The 23,877-nt window shown below is 37.5% G+C and overlaps 4 protein-coding genes across 7 annotated transcripts; 2 read left to right on the forward strand and 2 right to left on the reverse strand.

Annotated features, from left to right (window-relative positions):
* Window positions 1–265: 265 nt before the first annotated feature.
* Window positions 266–5,089, reverse strand: LOC113733946 (E3 ubiquitin-protein ligase SP1). Of its 2 annotated transcripts, none has more exons than XM_027260202.2 (11): window positions 4,590–5,089; window positions 4,386–4,438; window positions 3,305–3,429; window positions 3,119–3,214; window positions 2,828–2,965; window positions 2,668–2,733; window positions 1,863–1,975; window positions 1,348–1,458; window positions 1,117–1,160; window positions 921–1,029; window positions 266–751 (listed from the first exon to the last, which is right to left on the reverse strand). In XM_027260202.2, the coding sequence occupies exons 1-11, from the start codon at window positions 4,664–4,666 to the stop codon at window positions 649–651; spliced, it is 1,035 nt and encodes a 344-aa protein (XP_027116003.1). In that variant the 5' UTR covers window positions 4,667–5,089; the 3' UTR covers window positions 266–648. The 2 variants fall into 2 exon arrangements, with proteins under 2 accessions (XP_027116003.1, XP_027116012.1); XM_027260211.2 differs by having other exon boundaries at window positions 417–688.
* Window positions 5,090–5,828: 739 nt separating this feature from the next.
* LOC113733932 (elongation factor Tu, mitochondrial) lies at window positions 5,829–11,388 on the forward strand. 2 transcript variants are annotated; one of them, XM_027260192.2, is made up of 13 exons: window positions 5,829–6,134; window positions 6,640–6,715; window positions 6,795–6,887; window positions 6,981–7,055; window positions 7,546–7,650; window positions 7,741–7,831; window positions 7,948–8,153; window positions 8,546–8,629; window positions 9,208–9,270; window positions 9,349–9,411; window positions 9,763–10,003; window positions 10,809–10,880; window positions 11,148–11,388. In XM_027260192.2, exons 1-12 carry the CDS (start codon window positions 5,950–5,952, stop codon window positions 10,877–10,879), a joined length of 1,353 nt encoding a protein of 450 aa, XP_027115993.2. In that variant the 5' UTR covers window positions 5,829–5,949; the 3' UTR covers window position 10,880; window positions 11,148–11,388. The 2 variants fall into 2 exon arrangements, with proteins under 2 accessions (XP_027115993.2, XP_071924035.1); XM_072067934.1 differs by lacking the exon at window positions 11,148–11,388 and adding an exon at window positions 10,983–11,146.
* A 672-nt stretch (window positions 11,389–12,060) lies between these two features.
* Window positions 12,061–16,106, reverse strand: LOC113733922 (uncharacterized). Of its 2 annotated transcripts, XM_027260172.2 has the most exons (6): window positions 15,786–16,106; window positions 15,251–15,369; window positions 14,863–15,043; window positions 14,102–14,561; window positions 13,810–13,875; window positions 12,061–12,872 (listed from the first exon to the last, which is right to left on the reverse strand). In XM_027260172.2, the coding sequence occupies exons 3-6, from the start codon at window positions 14,930–14,932 to the stop codon at window positions 12,374–12,376; spliced, it is 1,095 nt and encodes a 364-aa protein (XP_027115973.1). In that variant the 5' UTR covers window positions 14,933–15,043; window positions 15,251–15,369; window positions 15,786–16,106; the 3' UTR covers window positions 12,061–12,373. The 2 variants fall into 2 exon arrangements, with proteins under 2 accessions (XP_027115973.1, XP_027115964.1); XM_027260163.2 differs by lacking the exon at window positions 15,251–15,369.
* A 1,829-nt stretch (window positions 16,107–17,935) lies between these two features.
* LOC113733905 (BTB/POZ and MATH domain-containing protein 2-like) lies at window positions 17,936–23,262 on the forward strand. Its single transcript, XM_027260139.2, has 4 exons — window positions 17,936–18,743; window positions 20,174–20,522; window positions 21,909–22,185; window positions 22,806–23,262. Exons 1-4 carry the CDS (start codon window positions 18,310–18,312, stop codon window positions 22,982–22,984), a joined length of 1,239 nt encoding a protein of 412 aa, XP_027115940.2. The 5' UTR covers window positions 17,936–18,309; the 3' UTR covers window positions 22,985–23,262.
* Window positions 23,263–23,877: the final 615 nt, after the last annotated feature.

Below are 23,877 nucleotides of genomic sequence, written 5' to 3' on the forward strand. Positions count from 1 at the left end.
TCAACGCGGACACGCAAGAACTAGAACAAGAGTAATGACGCAAGGGTTTTAAAGAAATGGAGAATTCCACTCTTAAAGCCAAAAGCCAGCCAAATTGTCGCCAGACAAGTTGAAGCAGCCTAGGCGGACTATCATTTTTTTAATAATCTGCACTGAGAAATTCGAACATGTGCCAATTCTTGTGACAAAAATCATCTATTTTGCAGTACAAGAAATGCATAGCGGCACAGAGTCAAACTAAGCCTGACGGTAAACCCGAAGCAGAAGCAAGAGAAAGGGCACATCATCTACTGACTACTGGCAGGACGAGTATAATCAGTTCTGTGTACAGCTTGTATTTACAATTTCAGAAGAAAACGATGAATTATTACACATTTTAAGCTCAACTCCTTCCACCGAAAACATTTAAGCGTGTATTTGGCACTGAGACATGACATTGGATTTAATTTACTCATATTTCAATCCGACAGGCACAGAATTCCACATTGCCACATGATGTCATTTGTAAGGTAAGACGCCGGAACCTCCATAAGCATAACAAACCCAGGACAATGTTGAAAAATAAGACATCCTAGCCCTCAATCTCTTGGAGGAAGGGCATCAGTTTGGAGGATCATCTCTCATGGCAATGCCAACCTCAAAAGGTACTCAATGACGAAAAGTCTTTACCACCTGGTCAATTCGTCTCCTACAAAGTGGACAGTTTGTCAAGTGTGAAGAACACGCCATGCAACAGCACATATGGCCACACCTGAAAGTCAAACCAATAAAGCTTCCCCGTTTAAAATCCTGAAACATCTATCTTGCAGAGTGGACAGTATATAGCTTGCAACACAACCTAATCTACAGGTGCCACCAACTGTTGCACGACATGACTATCAATTAGTTGAAGAGAGAAAAGAATTTGGTGGAATGCTTACGGGACAAAAACTGAATTGTATTCCTGCTCCAAGCATATGACACATAGATCCGGCATTGTTCGATCCTTTTTACTATTATCTGATCCATTCTCAGATACACCATTTGAACCTGCAAACAGTAAATGAGGGAGATACAGGACCATGACAAGCCCATGCACAAAACTGAATATTATCACAGAGAAACAAGAGTAGCAACCTTCCTCCTCTTTGCTTGATCTTTTAGCTGCAGCAGCAAGAACCCTAAACAGACCATGACAGCATATGAATATAGGTATGTCTCGACACGGAGAAAAAACACAAATAGTAACAATGAAGATAATGCCTTAGAGACATGCTGGAATCTTAATGCCACTTGTCATGACGTAGATAATGCCTCAGGTAAAAACACTTAAGAGCACATGACTTGAGCAATTCTATGGATTTATACCTCCTCCTCAGTTCCCAATGACGCTTTCTCTCCATGATATATTGGAAAGCATGCTTTGCAATTAGATAAACACCAAACACAGTGAATCCCATAGAGGCATATCTATACCACCTGGAAGCAACAAATTACAAACAGAAAACCTCAGAGGACTTCAGAATGTGTGTATACAAGAAATAAGATTTGAAATGATAGTATGTGGCATCTCTCTCTCTCTCTCTCCCCTCCTCCCCTCCACACACCCCCTCCGGGGGGGGGGGTTGGGTAAGGTCAGCTACAATGGAATATGTGGGTTGTATAAGTGTCAATGTCCATCAAGTATGAACCTGGATCATCACCCTAGATATGCAATAAGTAGGTCAATAGTTTTGTACAATGCAAAAAATGGCCCATTGTGGGGTTTCTAGATCCAAATGCTCTCTCTCTCTCTCTCTCCCCCTCCATTTCCTTGGTTAAATAAGGTCAGGGGAAATGGAATGTGTCGGTTGTATAAGTTTAAATGTGTATCAGGAATGAACCTGGCCCATCTCCCTAGATTTGCAATAAGCTGGTCAATAGTTTTGTGCGACACATAAAATGGCCCTTTGTGTGGTTTCTGCATCCGGATCGTCCCAATATCATCTTTAACAGCCTATTCACAAAGAAAGGTGTTAAAAGATTAACAAACAATAAGACACGCTATGAAAAGGAATCATTTCTTATGTCAACTACTGGAGATGGACAACCAACACCCAGAACCTACAGGGAAGCACAAAAGTCAGATCTCTCACCCATTTAAAAGAAACATAGCCAAGAGCTTTTAAATAATGTAACCCTACTAAAAGTAAAGAAAGCCAAACAATTTTCAAACCACTTGTGCTGTACAGCTGGTCATGTAGACCATAAGTTCATTAAAAAACATCATGTATCCACATTGATATCTTTTTGAATGGGAATATAAACTTGGTAGAAAGACATTGTCCTGCATTAGAAATCGAAATATCCCACTACACATGGTCAATTTTTTATATTACACACGAGTTCAAACTTCCAGCCAAATTTAAATTCACCAAGCTGTTCCTTGCTATAACATCATGCATGTGTTTTCTTAACCCCTATAATTTTTACCATTCAATAAGATAATTTTGGTATTCTCATCATCAGAATTCCTAATGAACATGCTAGGATAGATTTCATACTCTTATCCTATTTTTTTCTACCACTGAGCTATAAGCCCATTTTGGAATTCTTATCATCAAAATTTGTAACAAACATACTATGACGTGAATTTTGACTGCATAAAAGAGAATATTAGTCGTCGTACAATTTAGGGAGCAACCATACCTCACCAACAACAGTCAAAGGTGTCCCAGTTGGAAGAACCCGCTCAATCCTCTTCACTCCTAGCATCTTCAGACATATTGTCAGCATCAAGCAACAGGACAGACATACACATCTCAGGAAGTGAGAATGCAAGGGAAATGATGAAAATACCAAGACATACCTTAAGACCCTGAAGATAGTCCAATGTTCCACGTACAAGAGACCGTCCGGACTCCTCAAAGACTTCACTTCCTACTGTCAATACCAAACCTGTAGCACCACGGGCTCCAATGACATTTACACGACTAGTCCCATCATCCTGGAAGGGAAGAAACGATAAAATCAAAGTAGCTTGTAAAAATAACACTCATATCTTTAAGATATTCATCAGTTCAACTGGCTCATTACAAGCATTTCAATGCAACCATGATGCATTGGTGCCTGTACACGTGTTACAAGAAACAAGTCTCACCAGGTACCATGGGACTTCTTTACACATAGAAAGCATCAAAGCAGAATCCTGTATCCATGAGCCAGCATCATTGTGTTTCAAAAAGTGCTGCTCTGCCTGAAAGAACAACATTAAAAATCTATTAAAAAAAATCACAAAATACAAGAAAAACAATTCCGATGCCATTTAAAGAACTAGTCCATGTACCGTCTCTTCCACAATTACACCTCGCAAACCACTGTACTCACAGTTGATCGGCGTATCTGAACCAACTCTTCCAGATATCGCAACCACCATTGGCAAAACTTTGTACGCACTATCCAATAGTTGAGCTAAAGGAAAAAAGAAATGTCGAATTAATTTGCCAACAAGATTAGAGGTAAAAAAACCTCCATATACATCTTGCTTTGAGGTAGATAGGCTTCATTAAAACCAAATAATTCATGACGATCAACACTTGGATACAACAAAATGTCAAATGATCCATATTTCACATGTACCTATGGACAAATATATTGGCAGGCAAGAAGAGCCTACAACCAAAATCAACTTCAGAGCAGAAGAAAACCATTGATTGGTACAAGTGTCAACAGAAGTTTCACAGATAGACTTGTGCAGCAGCAAATCTGTAAGTTTATAACTACATAATAGTAGTGATTATGAAGCTTAAGCTACTCAACACAAATAATTAAGCTAGAATTGGTCTTTAAATGAGTAAAAAAGGATACCCCGCCTTTACCAAGGACGAACTTTTTACTTGCTTTAGGGGATTGGTGTTTTCAACAACCAAGAAACAGAAGAAATATAAAATATGGGACAACAGTAACACCGAGACACTGGGTCTCTCTCTCTTATAATAAGAAAAGTTTTAATACTATGAGCAGTGACAGTTCAGACGCATGACCACTTCAACCAAAAAAGACTACAATGACATCCCCAGAAAATTTTTTGGGGTTAAAAAGGAAGTTTTCCATTTTTCTTTCGATCATACAGGAAAGAAATTTTTGCTGTTATATAATTGTACACGGTCTCTCTGCTAAGCCTCATAATTAGACAGAGTATCAGAAGAAACAACACAGAGACCTCAATGCACATTTGGATTCTGGAGAATAACTAATGGAATGTGCTTCAGCGACAATTGCAGTAATTAGAGATTGATAATGTGCATAATACAACTGCAGTGCCAAATAGCTAATAAGAGGCAAATAAGCCATAAGCCAAAAGCTTAAAAATGTCCAACAAAAAGTAGGCATGAAAGCAAAAACCATGGAAACTTCCATTTAATTACCTAAATCCTTCAGCTGATTGACTCGAGTCACAGACTTGAGGATGTCCGCATCCCTAAGCAATAAAAATCATCATCATACCCAAAGGAAAAAAAAAGTTAATGAATGCACGTGAAGAAAGCATTACGAAAACTGCAATTGCTGCTGTTTCACTTATTATATCAAGGGGGGAAAAAAGAGGAGAGAGAGAGATGTAAGTGAAAAACCTTCCACTGCTCCTCCCAAGAAGATAGAGAGCTGCTGCACTCAAACAGCAGCTTACTCCGCCCCATGGAACTACCATCTTTACTTCAAAAGATTCGAGCAAACTTTATAAAACAAAAAGCGAAACGGAAAAAAGTTTACAGGCGAACAACCCTAGCAGCTATCAGCACAGCTAACTAATCAAAAGAAATTCTATAGCAATCACAATCGTCTTCAAAAACGATATTCCCATGGCGCAAGACGACGTCAAATTGTCAAGAAATATGAGGGTTGCTGTGTTCGGATTTAGGCAACTCCGAAAGTGGTAATGGGAAGAGATAATTCAGCAATTGCAGAAGAGAGAGAGAGAGAGAAAACATAGGAAAAAAAAGGTTAAGAGGAACAAATTACAGGGGAAGGGGAAAGTGAGAATAGTTTTGTCCAGGACATTCGATTAGACTGAAAAAAATGGGAAAGGGGAAAACGTAGAAAGAGATGCTAAGCTTAGACGACCGGGCGAAGCAAAGCAACTCGCCACCTCCTCACTTCTCATTTATTATTAAGCATTTGGCAACGTGGGCCGTGGTCCTGTGGCTGGGCTACAAGAACAAATATGGTCGACTCAATTACTAGTTCCGTTCGGCGGAGATAAAAATAATAATAATAATAATAAAAAATAGTACGAGGATGAGAAGATTTTAGGGCGCCAAAATACTTTTTTTGGGGGGGTGTGTCAAGTAAAAATATGATGAGATATTTGTCATTTCTTTTTTTTTTTATGCATTATACAATTAATAGAAATTATCACATTGTAATAAATTTACATATAAAGAAGCTAAAAACTAATATGATAGTGAAATATTAAGAATACATTTTTTAACGTAAATATAAATAACATGCAAAAATATTACTGTTGATGAATTATTTATTCGTTCATAAATAATCACAATTAAAGAAACTATGCACTAATGCTTAGGATAAATTCTAGTTTTAGATGAAATCAGAATTACGTGTTGCTAATTTACACAGCTGAGTCTAATCGCCCTTTTTCATCCCCAATTCTTGAATCATACTCCCTCTCTTGTTAGATAAAATATTTGACAAAAAAAAGGAACGCGCAAATATATTTAGATACTTTAGGGTTTTTTCTTTTTTAATTTAAGAAAGGAAATGATTACATGAAACGCAGTCGTTAGGAGCAGCACAATGACAAGCCCTAATTGGTAATTTCGACGGCTCTAAAACCCTGAAGAGAGAGAAAGAGAGCAGGCAAAGGCAATAAGGCGTACTCTCCTGCAGAACCTCCCAAAACCTCTCGTCCCCCTCCAGTTAGGGTAGTTCATTATTCTCCGTCACATTTTCTGCTCTCTGTTGTTGTTAAATATGGCCACTGTCGCATTTAGAAAGCCTAATTCCAGGCGACTGTTAACTCTCTCTTCTCAAATCTACTCTTGTTGTAGAGCATCTTTAGTTTCTCCTCGCTTCTCTGTCTCCGAATCCCTATCTGCAAATGAAGCGTCCACCGCCTCCAACCCATGGTGGAGATCCATGGCCACCTTTACTCGAACGTAAGCCCTGGCTTCATTCTGTTTGCTTACTTCGTATATGCTGTAGAACTTTTTTTATTTCCTTTTTCTTGGTGCTGCATTTTTGCGCTATGCTCTTTTGCCTGTCACTGGATTGAATCAAGTTTGGTTCTTTTTTGGCTTTTATGTTCGGAATCCATCTGATTTTTTCAGTATTGACCGGGCGTGCTTTTTCATTTTGGAATTTTGGTGTTATGGGGGTTGAATGTGCCCCTCAAGTTCGTACCTTTTGCACCACAGAAGGATTTTTCTTTTTGGGTGTATTGTATTCTGTAGTGAATGTGCATCATGATGCTGAGTATTATTTCTATCCAGAAATTTTAACAGCTAGAGGTAGCGATGTTCATGCACATAATTGCGCACTAAGATTCTGGTTTCTCGTGCTGGGTTTTGGGGGGAAAAAACCTTGGAATTTTGTTTCTCAAACTTGCAAATGCATTTAAAGTTTCCCTCTTTTTTACCTTCTACATGTTTTGGGTTCCGGCAGCAAGACTCATGTTAATGTTGGAACGATTGGACATGTTGATCACGGAAAAACTACTCTAACTGCTGCAATCACAAAGGTAAGTCTTTTTGGCTTGCCTGTCCTCTTTTTCACTTTACACAGCCTAAGTTTTTTGAGGGAATGTGACTTTTTATTAGGTACTGGCGGAAGAAGGAAAGGCGAAGGCTGTTGCCTTTGATGAAATTGACAAAGCCCCTGAAGAGAAAAAGAGAGGGATTACAATTGCAACGGTTTGGACTCTTTTTTCGTTTATGGATTGTTGCATTTGAACATTTCTCTCCAATTATCACATCCATTTCCCTATTTTAACTTCTAATTTGCAGGCACACGTGGAATATGAGACAGCGGAAAGACATTATGCACATGTAGATTGTCCTGGACATGCAGATTATGTTAAAGTGAGCCATGAAATTAATTTATGTGTTCAGAATATAGATTAATTGATTTTTTTCCCAATATTTGGTTGTCAAGGATGCTATAGGTGGTACTTATATTATTCCTAGATGATTTTGCTCTTTTCTATTCAGCTTTAGAGTGAAGTCTACTATTAGCAAGCTGCTTACAGACTGAAAAGTGCAACTATTAAAGCTTTAGAAATTTTCTCTGCTTCCACCATCATTTAATTTCCATAGCAGTAAGTTTGGTTGTTATACCATGTAAGACCTGTGTAGTATCTGCCTGAATCATGATTTGATGGGCATAATATGCTTTTTTAAATAGAACAGTTATGAAAGAACATAAAAAGATTGAAGTGAAGAACGGAGATAGCTATCCTCAAGAACACAATTAAGCACATTTTTTTAATTACAAAATTCTTTCACGTAACAAACAATTGGAAAAACAAAGGTGCAATGAGATAAATGTTTTCTTTGCCTTTTTTTTTGTCAGAACATGATTACTGGAGCTGCGCAAATGGATGGAGGAATCCTAGTTGTATCTGCTCCTGACGGGCCAATGCCCCAGACAAAGGAACATATTCTGCTTGCACGGCAGGTCAGTGTCTCCTTTATATATTTTTAACAAGTGTGAGAGACTAAGCTGATGTCCAGTTTAGTAACTTAATGTGTTCTTTATGGTTTTCAGGTAGGTGTACCGTATATTGTATGCTTCTTGAATAAGGTCGATGCAGTTGATGATCCTGAATTGCTGGAACTTGTGGAAATGGAACTCCGTGGTAAGCTGGTTTTCCGTTTGAAAGCATTGATGAATGTTTGAAGCTTGAATAGTTAATACCACAAGCACAAGTTTCATTTGGAAGTGTATTACATGTGTGCTTTCTCATTTTTGTAGAACTACTTAGCTTCTACAAGTTTCCTGGGGAGGAAATTCCGATCATTAGAGGTTCAGCATTGTCTGCTTTACAGGGTACAAATGATGAAATTGGTAAGAAGGCTATACTAAAGTTGATGGATGAAGTGGATCGATACATCCCTAATCCTGTACGTCAACTTGATAAGCCTTTCCTAATGCCAATAGAAGATGTTTTCTCCATCCAGGTAAATACGAGTTACTTTCCATTATGAAAGTATGAAATTTTTGTTATCCTATGTTCCAGGTATTTTAAGTACATCACTATCAGTTTATTTTTGTTGGTGAATTGCATTTCTCTTTATTCGGTGGTAAATGTCTGTTAGACAGCAGTGTGTTTGTTTCACTTTCCTTTGAAACTTACTAGTGCCCTCCTTGAACTGAAGAGCCTGTTTATGTTGTGCATTCAAATCATGAGTGCATCAGATGGATACTGAAACGCTCATTCCTTTCCTTGTTTACTGGCCGTATATGGCTCTTAGCTATGTATGGAATTATTCTTTTGCTGCATTTGGAGGAATTGTTAATGCCAGGAGGCATAGTTCTCATGGTGTTTTGATTGGTTCTGGTTATTTGTCAGGGACGAGGTACTGTTGCGACTGGCCGTATTGAACAAGGTACAATCAAAGTTGGGGATGAAGTGGAGATTATGGGGCTGATGCAGGTAATGTGTATCGTGAAATTATCATTCTTGGTTTTATCTTGGGAAGCTTCCTAGTCATTTATTATATTGTCATTAAACTTTTCAATTGGGACTGACAGTGTCAATATTTTCACTGCTTCAGTGGTTTTTGGCGACTATTATGCTATGGTTCTTTGATGTGGTGGATTATTGTACTTTTTCACTCTTTATGGAATCAATAGATCTTATGGTCAACATTACATTTTGTTGAAATGTTGTCCTATATTTTGTTATCGGGGTAAAGTTAATTTTCAGAATCTGGATGGAGAGGGTTGAGTTTTAAACTATACTTTTATAATTTACTAGTCATACAAGTCTAGATGTACAGGTGGGTGTGCTTGAAGTCTAAACTTAATCCTTCATTACCACTAATCTTTGGAAGGAATTACATGCTCCATATTGGTCTGTTTTGTTTCTTGGACTTCACAAACTATAGTAACATATGGTGTATGCACTTGGTCAAACCAGATGAACCTTTGTATGAAATTTTGCCTCCACGAGTCGCAATAACCAACTGTTATTTGTAATTTATGCTCATGATATAAGTCCTGGTGGTACAGGGAAATCTGAAATCCACTGTGACTGGTGTTGAGATGTTCAAAAAGATCTTGGATCATGGACAAGTAAGGGACTAAAATGCTCTGTCTTGTATTATACACATACATTTTATGCCTTACAGCACTGTTTTCTTTCTTTGCCAGGCTGGTGACAATGTTGGACTCCTTTTACGTGGTTTGAAACGAGAAGATATTCAGCGAGGGCAGGTTTGTGTCATGAAAAAAGGCTAGTGCAGAAGCAGATTTACTGCTAGTTAATAACTTGAGATGAATATCTTGTGTAAATTTGTTACATGTTGTAGGTTGCTTGTCATTTGTTAAATTTAAAGTTACTACCTTTTGTCCTGTTTTAGCTCGTTGATAACTATTTCCTCTATATTTTATCTTTAGATGACATGAGCTTTCCTGTCTTCTAATTCTTGATAACTAGAAGAATGGGTTATTGAGGGAGGTGGGCATTTAGAGTGGTACCATGATCTATGGTGCTAGAGCTTAATTGTGAATCCGAATAATTAAACCAAATTTTGTTCCATGTCTTTTATATTGTTAATCATACAGGTTATTGCAAAGCCTGGGACAGTTAAAACATATAAGAAATTTGAGGCAGAAATATACGTTCTCACAAAGGATGAGGGTGGTCGCCACACTGCCTTTTTCTCAAATTATAGGCCTCAGTTCTACTTGAGGACTGCTGATGTCACTGGTAAGGTGGAGTTGCCTGAAAATGTGAAGATGGTTATGCCGGGGGACAATGTAACTGCTGTTTTTGAGCTAATTTCTCCTGTCCCCCTGGAAGCAGGTTAGAACAACCAATATGCTTATTCTAATGTTTTTAAATTTTAGCTGATTCTCTTCTAGTATGATGATTTTGCCTTCCAGTGTCATGTTATCTTCATTGCTATGCCTTTTTGCAAATGTGGCTACATGAGTTCGACTTCTACATTGTGCTTTGTCAGCATGCATTAACTTAAGTTATTTACTTTTCCATGCCTTCACTCTGAGGTTTTTTCATATCTCTAAAAATCTTTGTTTGGCACGGACTCCCTTCAGGAGGCAGCTTTTATTAATATCAGTTGCAATTGTTTTTCTTTTCATGGTGACAGAAATTATGTGGTTTTGCAATTCACATATATGAGCAAGCATATATGCTATGCAAAGATGAATTGTAATTGGAGGGAAGGCTTTGATTTAGGTTGAAAAATGTAATTTTCTCCTTTTGCTAAATGCTACCATAACAGCACAGTGGTAGAGCCTGCCCCTAATGATTTCAAATCATTATGCCTGGGCTTTGAGGGCTCTCAGCCACATGAATAGTTCATTGTTCTTATTGGAATTCTAAAAATTCCTTAAGTAGAGAATGCTGTAAAAATAAATGGGCCATGGGAGACTTTTGAAGTATTGTAAAATAAATGGACCTGCTAATACCTTTATGATTTTGTCACTACTGAATACTGCCCTTGTCTGGACGTCTTCTGATCCATTAGTTTTCATGTTATCTCAGCTTTTCATAATTCAGGCTATAGTGGTAATTAGGTAATGTGAAACTTTCTCAAGTGGCCAGAAAAGTATTTTACAGAGCTAATCTAATCAATCGATTGTTGCAGGTCAAAGATTTGCTTTGAGGGAAGGAGGGAGAACAGTTGGTGCTGGTGTTGTTTCAAAAGTACTGACCTGAGGTATGCATGCAATGGAACTTTTATGTCCTTTGAAGAGGATGAAACTGAAACTCTGGTTGATATATTTTGAGAAACCTGACATCTTGGTCAGTGCATATGTAGACGCGTTTTTCTTGGCTATGTGAAAACGACTGAGCAGAGATGAACGTGATTATACCTTTTCAAAGGCTCCACCATTTGTGGTTCTGGCTTATTGGTCAACATAGTTGTGATTGCTTTGAAATGTGATTGTCCGTATCATTAATGAGCAATTTTCTTTTCAAACAGTACTCATGGTCCTCGAGCAGCCGGGAGGATTGTTAATGCCGTCGTGTACTGCGTGCAATGATGGCATGTGTCGATTGAAAAGTTAAATGCGTGGGTGTTCTACAAACTATCCTATGAAGGGTGAAAACTGAATTTTTAATTTATTAAGTTATTAAATTATTAACTACTAAATTCGATATATTTCAATGTATATCAGATTAAGTGATAAGTAAATAGGTTATTATTTATTTTTGGGAATAAATTTTGTAGAGGAAATTTAGTGCTGTTTAATTAATTTAGATGTTCAATTTTATAATATTGAATGCTATTAAATATATTAAAGTTTGAATTCATTAAGTTTAAATATTCAATTATCCTAAAAGGCCTCTATGTCGTCAACGAGGGACCAAGACACCAAACCGCATATGGAGGCCCCTGTGTCAACCAACAAGGACCAAACTGTACAATGATATGCATGGTACAGCAGTAGGCTCCTAATTTCTAATCCATTTTTGGCCAAGAGGTAGCGTGGCCAATGAAGTAGCATAATGATTTTGGACTCTAATGAAGTAGCACAATGATTTTTTACTTGAGGACTTCGGTGTGTACAAAATCTTTAGCATTTATTTATAAAAGGGTTATTATCACCTAATTTTTTTTAAAGGGTTATTATCACCTAATTTTTTTTTAAATCATACCACTGCTGTCAATTTACTCTCTACTCTTATCTTCTAGTCATTTTATCTTCGTAGCTTATTCAATTCAGCATATTAACAAATTTTAGATAACAATACCTTTTTACTTTATAGCATTATTACTTTATCCCTTTTTAACTTATATGTTCTAAAAGAAAAGTTGGCCATAGATTGTAAATAGTGAAACAGATATTACAACCTTTCAGTTAAATTTTTTTCTTCAAAAAAGGGACTTAGTCTTCTGATCTTCAAACGAGTATTCAATTATCCATTCCCTTGCGAGACAAGACATACTATTACAACTGTCAAAATAAGAAGCAACTACGCATCCAAAATCTTGAAAGCCAGGATAGACGAGGAGCCCAAAAAGTTCCATATACATGATGCAATGTCCTTTTCCCTAGTGTTACACATGACGAGCAAACTGCAAAATTTAGTTGAATGATTAGATGCGGATTTACATTGTTTCAGGTAAAGAGCAACGAAGTTGGTCCCTGCTAATTCCTTCGATAAACTGGACTGACTGGACTTCTAAGAACTTCCAAATCGAACTCATACGAGCCTAAGAACAGCCACGGTCATTATAGCAGCAGCTCGGAAGTATATGTCCTTTAAGCTTTTGTCCAACTTATTCATAATCTCCTCCTCTCTCACATCCAACTTGTTTGAATTCTTGATCGAAATAACAGTGTCTCCCAATCTATTTACCGCCCAAGAAAGCCAAACAAGTCCAATACCCAACCCGGTGTTCAGGAGTTTGGATGCACTGAAGGGCACCCTAGCACAGGCTACTTTGCAGACAACTGAAAAGAGAACAGCAAGACCAGTTCCAGCAATGCTAGCAGAAAACTGTGTGAGAGCCTTTGGCAGTTCGGGACCTGATTTTTTAAGTGAAAGGATTGCAGTTCTCCCATGTAGCTTCTTGTCAACGGTCAACGAGAGAAGGCTTTCGCATGCATGGAACAAGTTCTTTCTGTAAAGGTCCCGCTCTTTTGCAGCTTTCATATTGCTCTTTTTATTCGAAGTCGCCCTATACTTACCTTTCTCAGAACTATGAAACCATAAGATGTCAGAGAGAGAAACCAATATATAATTGCGCAGGGTCAGGCCCACGCTCATTTAGGCTAATAAAATCAACACTACCTCCTAAGAATGAAATAGTGAAGTTACGATTTTCAACTAGAAATAACACACCTTCTGCGGCATGTTTTTACTTCCTAGAAGACCTACAGGCAGCCCAAATGCAAATATTTACATTTACGTTTAGTGTAGTTTCATATATATGCATAATCATATGTTTCATGAAATGATGCACATTGCATGTGAGCAGAAAATGAAGTGCATGACATCACGATAATAGATATTTACTACAATTCATAGTGGTCAAACTTTCAAGAATCTCAGATTTTTAGTGGAGCTATTGGAGTATGCTCTTACTGGGATTTGTCTTGATTGACATTCTGGACTAACAGGAAATAGTCTGAAATGGAAGGGTCATCTCAAAAATGAACAAACCATCCAGACCTTCTGTTTCCTTAACTTATAGATTCTTTAGTGTAAAAACCTGAAGCACTGGAACAGTTAACTACTAGTAAAGGCTTAATGACCAATGGATTATGACACGCATTCAGGACAAAGCATCGATTGCAAGCTGTATGCCAACATGTGATACTACTTGTAATTTATTCTGATTGCACAAGTAATACTGTTGAACTGAAGACTTAGAATTTACATAAAAAGGTACTATTGATAAATTTTTGCAGTCTGTAATAGGTTTTTTTGATTATATATGAGATGTATTCTCGTGAATTTGGTGGTTACTGAAGTTTCTCTCACATCAGAACTAATTTGTCATTTCCATTTCACAAACTTTGGCCTCAATTAACACATTTAGTTTCATATCGTTAACACAAATTAACACAAAAACCAGAAAATAAAAAAAGTGAAAGCAAAGTGCACAACTTTGAATGGCTAACGCATAAAACTACCTCTTCACAGTTCCAAACTTTGGAGGTGATCCAGTAATATCATTCCTTGGTGCTTTTCTGGTCCGCCTGTTCCATAAGTTGATTGTGGCACAGGTCATAAATTACAAGCAAGAATATGGGCAATTTGTAAAACTCCAGTAGGAAGATGCAATAAAGTAGATTAAGGGGGGAAAAGGAAAAAACTCACTAAATTGTCAACATGTCTCTAGAATGATAATAAAGTTTGCAGAATATCAGAACACTAATGTCCTATAGAAAAACTTAGTTACGAAGTAAAAGCAGCTATTGGTACCTATCAAAGTAAGGGACCACCATTTGTTGCTTCTTCAACTTAATCGAGTTCTTTGACAAGTACAACTTAGAAAGAGCAGTAAGTATATCCTCCATCTCAGTCCCAGAGCTGGCAATTGAAAGTCGGTCATCAGGATGATACGGGTCATAAGTAATTTCTGAAACATGGCCCACATCCCCCGCAAAGAGAGGTTTCTCAGACAAAGTTTCACTACTTAGTGAGACTAGAGAAGGCTGAGCCTCGGAATCAAGAAAGGTCCGCCCATAAAAAGGTAAGAGGGGTTCTTGAGGCATATGCAGGGTTGGTGCTTGAGGTCCCACCAAATCATAGAATAAAGTTAAATCTACACCACCTCTTTCTTCTTCATTTAGTCCAGACATGAGGTATCTCAGGACCCTCTCACGTATGATGCATTGATTGACAATCCCCGAGCTGAAGAATAGAGAGTTGGCAGGAAGGTCTGTTGTCAAACAACACAATGATACAGATCTAATTAAGCACCACACAACTGCAAAGGCTGCCAAATCTAATCAAGTGCATGATATGGGAGTAACATGTTTAATCAAACTATTGGCTGAATTACAAAGATAATCATGCATTAAAAGGCACCGGTTTTTGCCAGGGAATTTAGTACAGTACAGTGCATGAGTCCGTCCCGCATGTACTTAGAGGAATAGCACTGCTGTTTATAATGTTCAATAGAGACACATACGACAGGTTAAGCAAGGCTGAAGAAGATAATGCGATAGTGAATAGTATACCTTGAACATCAATGAGTAGAGGTCTTCGAGGAGTTGAGTCAGCCCTGAAGTATTCATTACTGTCCAACATGCCAGTCGATGGTTTTGATTGATCCTCTGTCCAACACAGCCTTGGTTTGTCATACCATGGCTGCAAAGAACCCTGATAGGATCCAGTGTTTGTCAGGAAAGGTTGATAACCCTGTGAAGAAATCAGCAGACCAAATCAATAATCCGCTTTTGCTGCATCAATAGTCACTACAACATAATCTGATTGTCATCAAATACAGATACTGTTAATCTGCAAGATTTAGACCTATACAAATTTCAATCCGGGCTCACAGATGTTTATGGGTGGCAATAGTGGTATAAAAACAATACAGGAAGGAAATTTGTAAGTGATAAGCACCTCTTATCCACTTGACAACTAACAGCGTAGCAACCTACAATAAACCAAAAATGTTGAACATGTTGAAACTAGTAATCAAGTCCAGCACTGGGAAGGGAGCTCAGTGAGTTGAATTTGAGCTGCAATAAAGCAGACTTTAAACATGAATTGCAAATCAGCAGTTCTCCAAAAACCCATAGGTACTCAATAACAGTAAAAGAACATTATGAGAAAAACCAGCAAAATCATAATAGGCCAAATAAGAGTAGGAATGAATATGATTTTAAACATAAATTGCAAGCCACCCACTGGCCAAAATTGGATGCCTGCAGATTCACCGGCAAACAGGAAAACGGGCTTCAACCCAACAATCAACATCCAAAAGGAACCACCCTTTAGCGTTAAACACAACACACTCAACCACCAGATATCAATCTGTATTCCCAATTCCCATCTTTTTAGCCATCTGGAATTACACATAGTATATATGTATAATCAAAATATCAAGAAGAAAGCAAGAAGGGGGGAAATTTTGAGTAGAGGATGATAGGCTTACCTTAAAGACCCTGCCTAAGCATCCTTGTTCAGTTGGATGGACAAATAGCCCGGGATGGGAGCCATGTGAAGCCACCAAGCAAAGCTCTGCCATTCCTCAGAAACACCCACAGTATTCGGGAACCCTTCTTCTTCTCTTTCCAATAGCTTCTGATATCAAAGTCTCTGCCTTTTTGCTTTGGATTGCTCTGTCCCTCCCTGGGGTCTTAACAATCCTATCTTGGACTCATCCTCCCTCGCACTCTCGCAGGAGAACCTGAACCTGTGACCCAAAATGGCTCATGTGGGGGCAGCGGAAACTGTTGCCAGGTTGGATTCTGAGTCCACACAAAAAAAAAAAAAAAAAAAAGGATCCAATTTGTTTTTTTTCTCCCTTTGTTGGATTAACGATTACCGCTCGATGACTTTCCTTTGGGGGGTCCAGTTACGTTTAAGACAAATGCAGGTAGAAAATAGGGCTCACACTTGCTAGACCTATGTTCAAAAATACAGTAACTCAAATTGTGGCAAGTTATCTCATCGAGTGGTGCAGCACAATTTACAGTATTGGATATAATTTATACAGGATCATCAAAAAATCATCACAATTAGAGTGTTTTGCAATAGTCCTTCCTTGTTCTTGCTTGAATATTTTTTATTTAATTTTTCATAATAATTAATAATATATATTTTGATTTTCAAATTAGATCAATCATCATTATTTTAACTATAAATTTGTTGGAACAAAAAAAAAAAAAAAAAAAGGCTCGGCTCGACTCGGTACTGACTGGGCTAGGCCATGTCAATGAGAAGGGCCTTTCAAACAAAATCAATGCAAGGGGATGAAAATCATGTTTACTCAAATTTTGGCCATAAAGTAGAAACTAAACACTCCTGTTCTTTATTATTCTATCATGGATTTTTACTACAGCACCCGCATTTGGCTTCTCACGCAAAAGCTTGATATTTAATGTGATTATTATAGGTTACCTTTTGGACAGCATTTCCAATTTAATAAATTAGTTATATCACATAGGCCATTCATATTCCTTGTTTGATTTTGATGAGTATAAACTAAATCAAAATTAGTTTTGAGTTATCGTACAATATCTATAAAATAATAAAGCATATGTGGAGTTATTTTGGTATTAACTTTATCCGTTAATCCTTAATTACCAAAATAACTACTAATTGGCATAATTACCTGAATAACTATCAATTCGTAAAAAAAATTTATAAATATTAATTTATTCTAAAATTGCACACACATGAGGGCGCCTTTAACGCTGTTTTAAAAACTTATTATTTGAAAAATTTTACTGTAATTTACTATAGAAGTTTTTAAAAAAAAATTTAAAGTATGTAAATTTTTGAATATTTTGAAGTGTATAGTTTAAAAATTTTAAAAAGTTTTTTGAGGTCACTGCAATCAAAGTTTTTAAAAAACTTGTAGCAAACAAATTTGACAAAAAACTCAAGTGCTAAACAGCGCCTCTATCACCTGACAAACACATAATCATTTGTTTAGCGGCAAAAAAGTTAGATTCCATTTGTATTTAAACAAAAAAATTGATTCATATTTATTTTTACCTCTAAAAGAAGTTTTGACCCAAATCATATTCTTTTTTTTTTCAAAAAAAGTCGAATCTTACCTGGTCTACATTCAATTTTGTCACTAAAAGAGTGGGATCTAATCATTTTTTATATAAACAATAATTTCCAGCTAAATAAATATTAAAATTTTAGATTAAAACCACATTTTACTAAATTGAGTTTTTAAAGGACATAAAGTTAACATTGATGATCAGGCCGGCGGCGATCACTCCTACTGGCTTCGTCTACGGAGATGGACTGATGGACGCATTCGGTCATCTCTCCCGCGAGATTAACTTCCCACCAGAGTCGTGAGATGATGATGCACGTTTTCAATGGAAAACTCGTAGGTTTCGTTTTGCTTTTGACTAGAGGGAGGTTGAAAAGCATGTCGGCGGCTGAGAGCGACCAATCACCGGCATCCCAGCAGTCACCAGGATTGAGGCCGCAATACGTTCTATCATACACCTACCTGTACCTGATCTCACTCGTCGAGTTGATAAGTCAATAATTTCCCGACAGCTTTCATCTATCTATAATTCAATATATATATGTATAGATTCTCCCACTTGCCAGCTTATCAACGGTTCTTATTTCCTTCTCCCATTTCCCCTTTCTCTTTGTTTTTTACTGCCTCTGTCTCTCTGTCTCTCTCTCTCTCTCTCTCTCTCCGTCCTCCCAGCGAGAGAGCCGAGAAAGTCCATTTCGTCTTCCAAACTGAGCCGAGTCTCTCTCTAATTCCTTCCTTCCTCTTCAATTGAAATTGCAGATTTTTAGTCAACGTAACATATCCTAGATTTCCTCACCCAATTTTGCAGATTAAAACCTCAATCAGTAATTCTCACTCCTCATTTCATCCTGATTGCCCTTCAAAACCCTAGATCTAATTTCAATTCTTCCAAATTCCACCCGAATTTTATATTGCCTGCTAATTCTACGAGTAATTTGCGCGCATGGTGGGGATGGGAAGGGTTTACAATGGAGAAACCTCCAACCCGTCGTCTTCCACAACGGCGTCAACATCGCCGCCGCCGGTGACGACGTCGACGTCGATCACGGAGACTGTGAATGGAACGCACGATTTTAAGATCACGGGGTATTCCTTGTCCAAGGGAATTGGGATTGGCAAGTACGTAGCGTCTGATATTTTCATGGTGGGAGGCTATGCGTGGGCGATCTATTTCTATCCTGATGGGAAAAGCGTGGAGGACAATGCGACGTATGTTTCCTTGTTTATTGCGCTAGCCAGCGAGGGAACGGACGTTAGAGCGCTGTTTGAACTGACGCTTATGGATCAGAGCGGGAGAGCGAGGCATAAGATTCATAGCCATTTCGGAAGGGCTTTAGAGAGTGGGCCTTACACGTTAAAATACCGCGGAAGCATGTGGTTAGTTTTGGTTATTTTTAATTAAGTGCCTCATGTATTCATACTCATTTATTCTCATGGAATGTTGTGCATTTGCTTGTTAATTGGACAGAGCCTGTGTTTTTGGTTGCATCTAATTGCTGGGATTTCATGGCTTCTCTCACCCTTTATCCCAAAATTAATTTGTTAAGGGAAAAGGTGGTGGTCACCTCATACTAACTGTAGCTGATGATTTGATCAATTTTTTTTTATCTGACTGTGTTTGATTGAATATTCTTCCCCAACTTGAAAGTAGTAAATGTGATGATTTTGTATTTCGTGGGAGGAGTCTGAGGCTTGACATTATTAACTCTATCAGGAAATGACAGACATTTACGTAATAGCTTTTAAATGCGTAAGGTCTGTGTATTAGTACTGACCCAAAAAATGTTTCCCAAGTCCATTTCAGAGGGTTTGGTTTCTTCTTTTTATTTATTTGTAAACATTTGGCATTAACATGATAGGTTGACTCTGTGATTTTGAAGAACAAAATACGTGCTTTCCTTTGTTTTTTTGTTTAAACCTCCTTTGGCTCTTTGGGCAACTGCTTGCTACTAATTTCCACTCAGACTGTTATTGCAGTAGTAGGTTTTGGATTTCTTTAGCTCACTGCCAATCTAATGCTGTTGTACGGCACGATCACAATAACATTGTGCCATGGCAATTTGTTTTCCAAAGCATAAGCACTACTCTGTCTCCACTTGGATCGTATATTGGTCGATTCATCATCCTTTCTAGTTCCATTTGAAACACATCCTAGCTCTCCATGAAATGCTTATCTGATAGACATGCTGAAGAGTAGCCGTCGAAAGTTTGACATTAATGGGACCGCTTTGCCATTGAATTTGAGGCACTATAATGCGACTAGATGATGAAACTAATGTGTGATCATTTTTGGTAATTACACAAATTTTAGGACTGCGGGAATAGGACAAATTGATACTTGGATGGGTGTATGATTGTGTTAGTTTGTCTGTGGCTCCTACTCATGTCAATGGTTCTGCTTGGGTTTTAGTCTGAGCTATGTATGATCTTCATTATCAGCTCACACATGATGAAGCGCCTTGTTCTTGATTCCAATATTATATAAACAGAAGTATGTTAGTAGTTGTTTAACTGTCATTGCATGGGGAAGAGATATCATGTTTGCTTTGTCATGATTCTACTTTCAAAGAACTGTGGCACGTCTTCTCTTATGATGGGGCTAGTGATGAATGATTCTGATGTTTTAAGAGTTGGAGTCTGTTGGCTGCATGGGATAGAACTCTCATGGTTTCATTTTTAAAGTTAATCAATTTGGTTCTAGAATCCTCCTCCATAGCTTTTATTCTGTTTGTTTATCTCTCTTTTTTTCTTGGGTATGACTGGTAAATTGCTTTTGGTTTAATCATTTAATGGTTTTTTTATTGTAGGGGCTATAAGCGGTTTTTTAAGAGAACTGCACTAGAAACATCAGACTATCTGAAGAATGATTGTCTTCAGGTTCATTGTTGTGTTGGTGTAGTTAGATCCCAAACTGAGGGACCCAAAATCTACTCTATACCGCTTCCACCTTCGGACATTGGTCAACATTTTGGGCAGCTACTGGAATGTGGAAAGGGAACTGATGTAAATTTTGAAGTCAATGGAGAAAAATTTTCTGCTCACAAGTTGGTTCTTGCTGCGCGCTCACCTGTATTTAGAGCTCAACTATTTGGCCCAATGAAAGATCATGACACACAATGTATTCGAGTTGAAGACATGGAAGCTCCTGTTTTTAAGGTCTAGTGCCTATAATTCTTCATTGTATTTTAACTCATTCTTTTGACAGGAAATCATTTGTCACCAAGATTTTTTTCTATTCGTCTACATGGTACTTTAAATATATTGTACCTTCTTTTAAAGAAAGAGGCCTCCTTTTGTGTTTGATTCCCAATGCAATGTCTTCTCTCTTTCAACCAGAACTTAGATTTGTGAAAGAACAGGCTTATGATAGCCCGCCTATCATTATCCTGTTGTAATTTGTACAATTTGCCAAAGTTTATTTTGTTTGGTAAATGTATGGTGATAATTTGGTTGTTCTATTTATACAATGCTAATAAGAAAATCTCTGGAGCAATATTTTCTCTTGAATTTTGCTACCGCGATCCCTACCCAAATCAGGTTTTCGGAGGTCTGAATCATCATAAAACTCTGCCATCCATTGATGATGGAGAGTTATCTTATTTGATGCTTAACTTTATCTGATGTTTCCATGCTTTTCTGTCAAATACGAACTTCTAATGATGTATGTATTCCGTACTAGAAAATAGGATTGTGATAAAAGAGAAGAGCTCATATTCTGCTTCTCTCCAAGTACAGAAAATATGCTACATTTCCTTGATTCTGAAGGTGCTGTATCTGGTGAAGACGTCATGACTCATGGATTACTTATCTTCTTTTTCTTTGGTTTTACAACTTATATAATGCCTGCACGTTGTCTTGATAGTTGCTATATCTTCAGCCTTGGTAGTACAGGAATACGTTTATGTAGGTAGACCAAGATAGTGATGCTTATGAGTTTGAAAACGTGCCAAAGTCTCCAACAAAGGCACATTTGGTGTGAACAGTAGGACACAACTTGTTTTTATGTGCTTGGCCAAAATCTGATTGTTTTTTTTTTAAAAATTGGCAAAGGCTATCGAAATAAATTTGACTTGTTTTTATGTGTTTTTATTTTGTCAATTGACAAAGGCAATCGAAATCAATTTAAAATAAATCTTTACTCTATCACGGAAATCTAGTTCATGGAAATATTCTCTATGGAAGGTGCTTTATGAAAAATAATGCAGCTTTACATGGATTTAAAGGGTGCCATACTTGGTTTAAGAAAAAAGGGCCTAATACCTTCCCCTTTTCCCGTTAATGAATCAATTACAGTTTAGGTGTTCTGTCTATGATGGGGTAAACCGTGCTTATCAAATTCGTTGAACTTTTTTTTACCTTTGGAATGTGCAGAATATAACTTAGTGGCTGATGTGGATCTATTTTGTTTTCTGAAATTTTCTGTTTCCAAATTTATAGTAACAATGTCAATCATTTGAAATTATGCTTGTTGAAGGACCTGATTATTCATTTTCTTCGTTAAAGTCAACTGAACAGAGCTGTTGCCTTTGTTTTTACTTACAGGCTCTACTTCATTTCATATACTGGGATTGCTTACCCAATATGGAAGAACTTACTGGTTTGAACTCAAAAGGGGCTACAAGCTTGATGGCTCAACATCTGCTTGCTGCTGCAGATAGATATGGTTTGGATAGGCTCAGATTGATATGTGAAGCTAATCTCTGCGAGGATGTTGCCATAAATACTGTTGCTACTACGCTGGCCCTTGCAGAGCAGCATCACTGTTTCCAGCTGAAGTCTGTATGCCTAAAATTTGTTGCCATGCCAGAAAATCTTAGGGGTAATTTCTGTCTTTATTGGAAAGCATTATGATACTTCTCATTTTGTGCCTTCGTATATTTTCAAATACTTGAAATGTTGTGAAGGGGTATAGAGTCAATTTATTGTAGGCACTGCCGATGTGCATACATCTTTTTACTAGATTGTGATGATGAGTAGTTTTCTGAAAAAACAATGCTGCTTGATTGGTTTGCTCTCTCAATAAGTGAAATTGGCTCAAGTATCTGGCATGTCTGAATGGTTGTTATCTGGTGTTAATCAGTCATTAGAGCAGTTTTCTTTGTATGCTGTTGCCAACTAAGCTGGGGTCATGTGCAAGAACAATTAATTCAATAGCTATTTATAGGTCCTAATCATCTACTGCCATTTAACAATTCTGTTTCCGGGGAGGCTATTTGTCATAGGAAATGATGACAGTTTTGTAAACCTGTTTTCAGTAATTGAAGCTTGATTTAAGACAGATAAAACAATTTAAAAGTTCAAGGTTAACTATCTTGAATGTGTGTGTCACTTGATGGAGGTTTAGTGAAGACTGATAATTTGGTATTAGTTGAGTTTCATATGCATAGTGAGACTTTTCTGTACAAGTTTAACTAATCTGCTCAAGTTTGTCTTTTGCAGCTGTTATGCAGACAGACGGGTTTGAATACCTAAAAGAAAGTTGTCCAAGCGTGCTCACAGAATTGTTGGAGTATGTAGCTAGGATCAATGAGCATTCTGTCAGTGTGAACAAGCAATTGACTGATGGTATATTGGACGGGAGTGATGTCAATGGTCGGCGGGTGAAGCAGAGATTGTAGTAGGTCTTGCAATTCAACCATCCTCTGTAGGTTAAAGAGAGTAGTTGAAATCAGTTTGCAGGGTTTAGAGAGACAATTTTCTGAATGCAGCTTCTAGATTGACAAAGTTGTAAATGTAGTGCCTTCCCTGTGTATGTGTCATGATCTTGTTACAATTCTGGAGTGTCGGTTTTCTCGAATGTCAGAATCTTTAAACGCATTACGTTGTGAGTTTGTAAATGTATGGTTCTCTGTAATATTAGGCCATATAAATTTAACAAGCTGTTGACTCTTTTAGATGTGGACGAGTATTTCTTTGGCATCAACGCAATACAGTGCAGACGGCTGCAGTTATTCCTAGTCGGCTGCGCTTTAAGCTTGGCTGTAGGTGTTCATGTATTCCTAGTCGGAATAATCAATTTCAACGTTAAGTTGTTTAACCACTATTTTCTCTCGATGACAAGAGGGGGTGTGTTTTGAAACTGGAAATTTACGTGAGCTTATTAAGAAGTTGCATGAATGAACTAGGAATCAAGGAACCTCGTGTGGTTGGCCTTTCTATAGTGTTTGTCCGCTTGATCTTGGTCGCGGGACTAGGGAGCCAAAGCATTTGTCCTTCTATTGCTCGGTGGAAAACCATGTTACAGCAAAGGAAGAAGTAAAATGACTTTTTATTTTGGAGAAGTTACATTTACACACCTCTATCTTAAATTAATACCTTCAAGGCTTAATTTAGTGCATTGATGTCTTTTAGCATTAACACGTAATGCCGGGATTTGGGATTAGGGGGTGTAATTAAACATTCTCCTTTTAAAATATTAATATGTTTGTTTGGATAGGGTATTATTTGAAATATTATTTGGAATAATTACTGTAGCACTTTTTGTGATATGATGTATGTGAGATAAAAAGGT

The sequence above is a fragment of the Coffea arabica genome, chromosome 1e, assembly GCF_036785885.1.
Source record: "Coffea arabica cultivar ET-39 chromosome 1e, Coffea Arabica ET-39 HiFi, whole genome shotgun sequence".
NCBI lineage: Eukaryota > Viridiplantae > Streptophyta > Magnoliopsida > Gentianales > Rubiaceae > Coffea > Coffea arabica.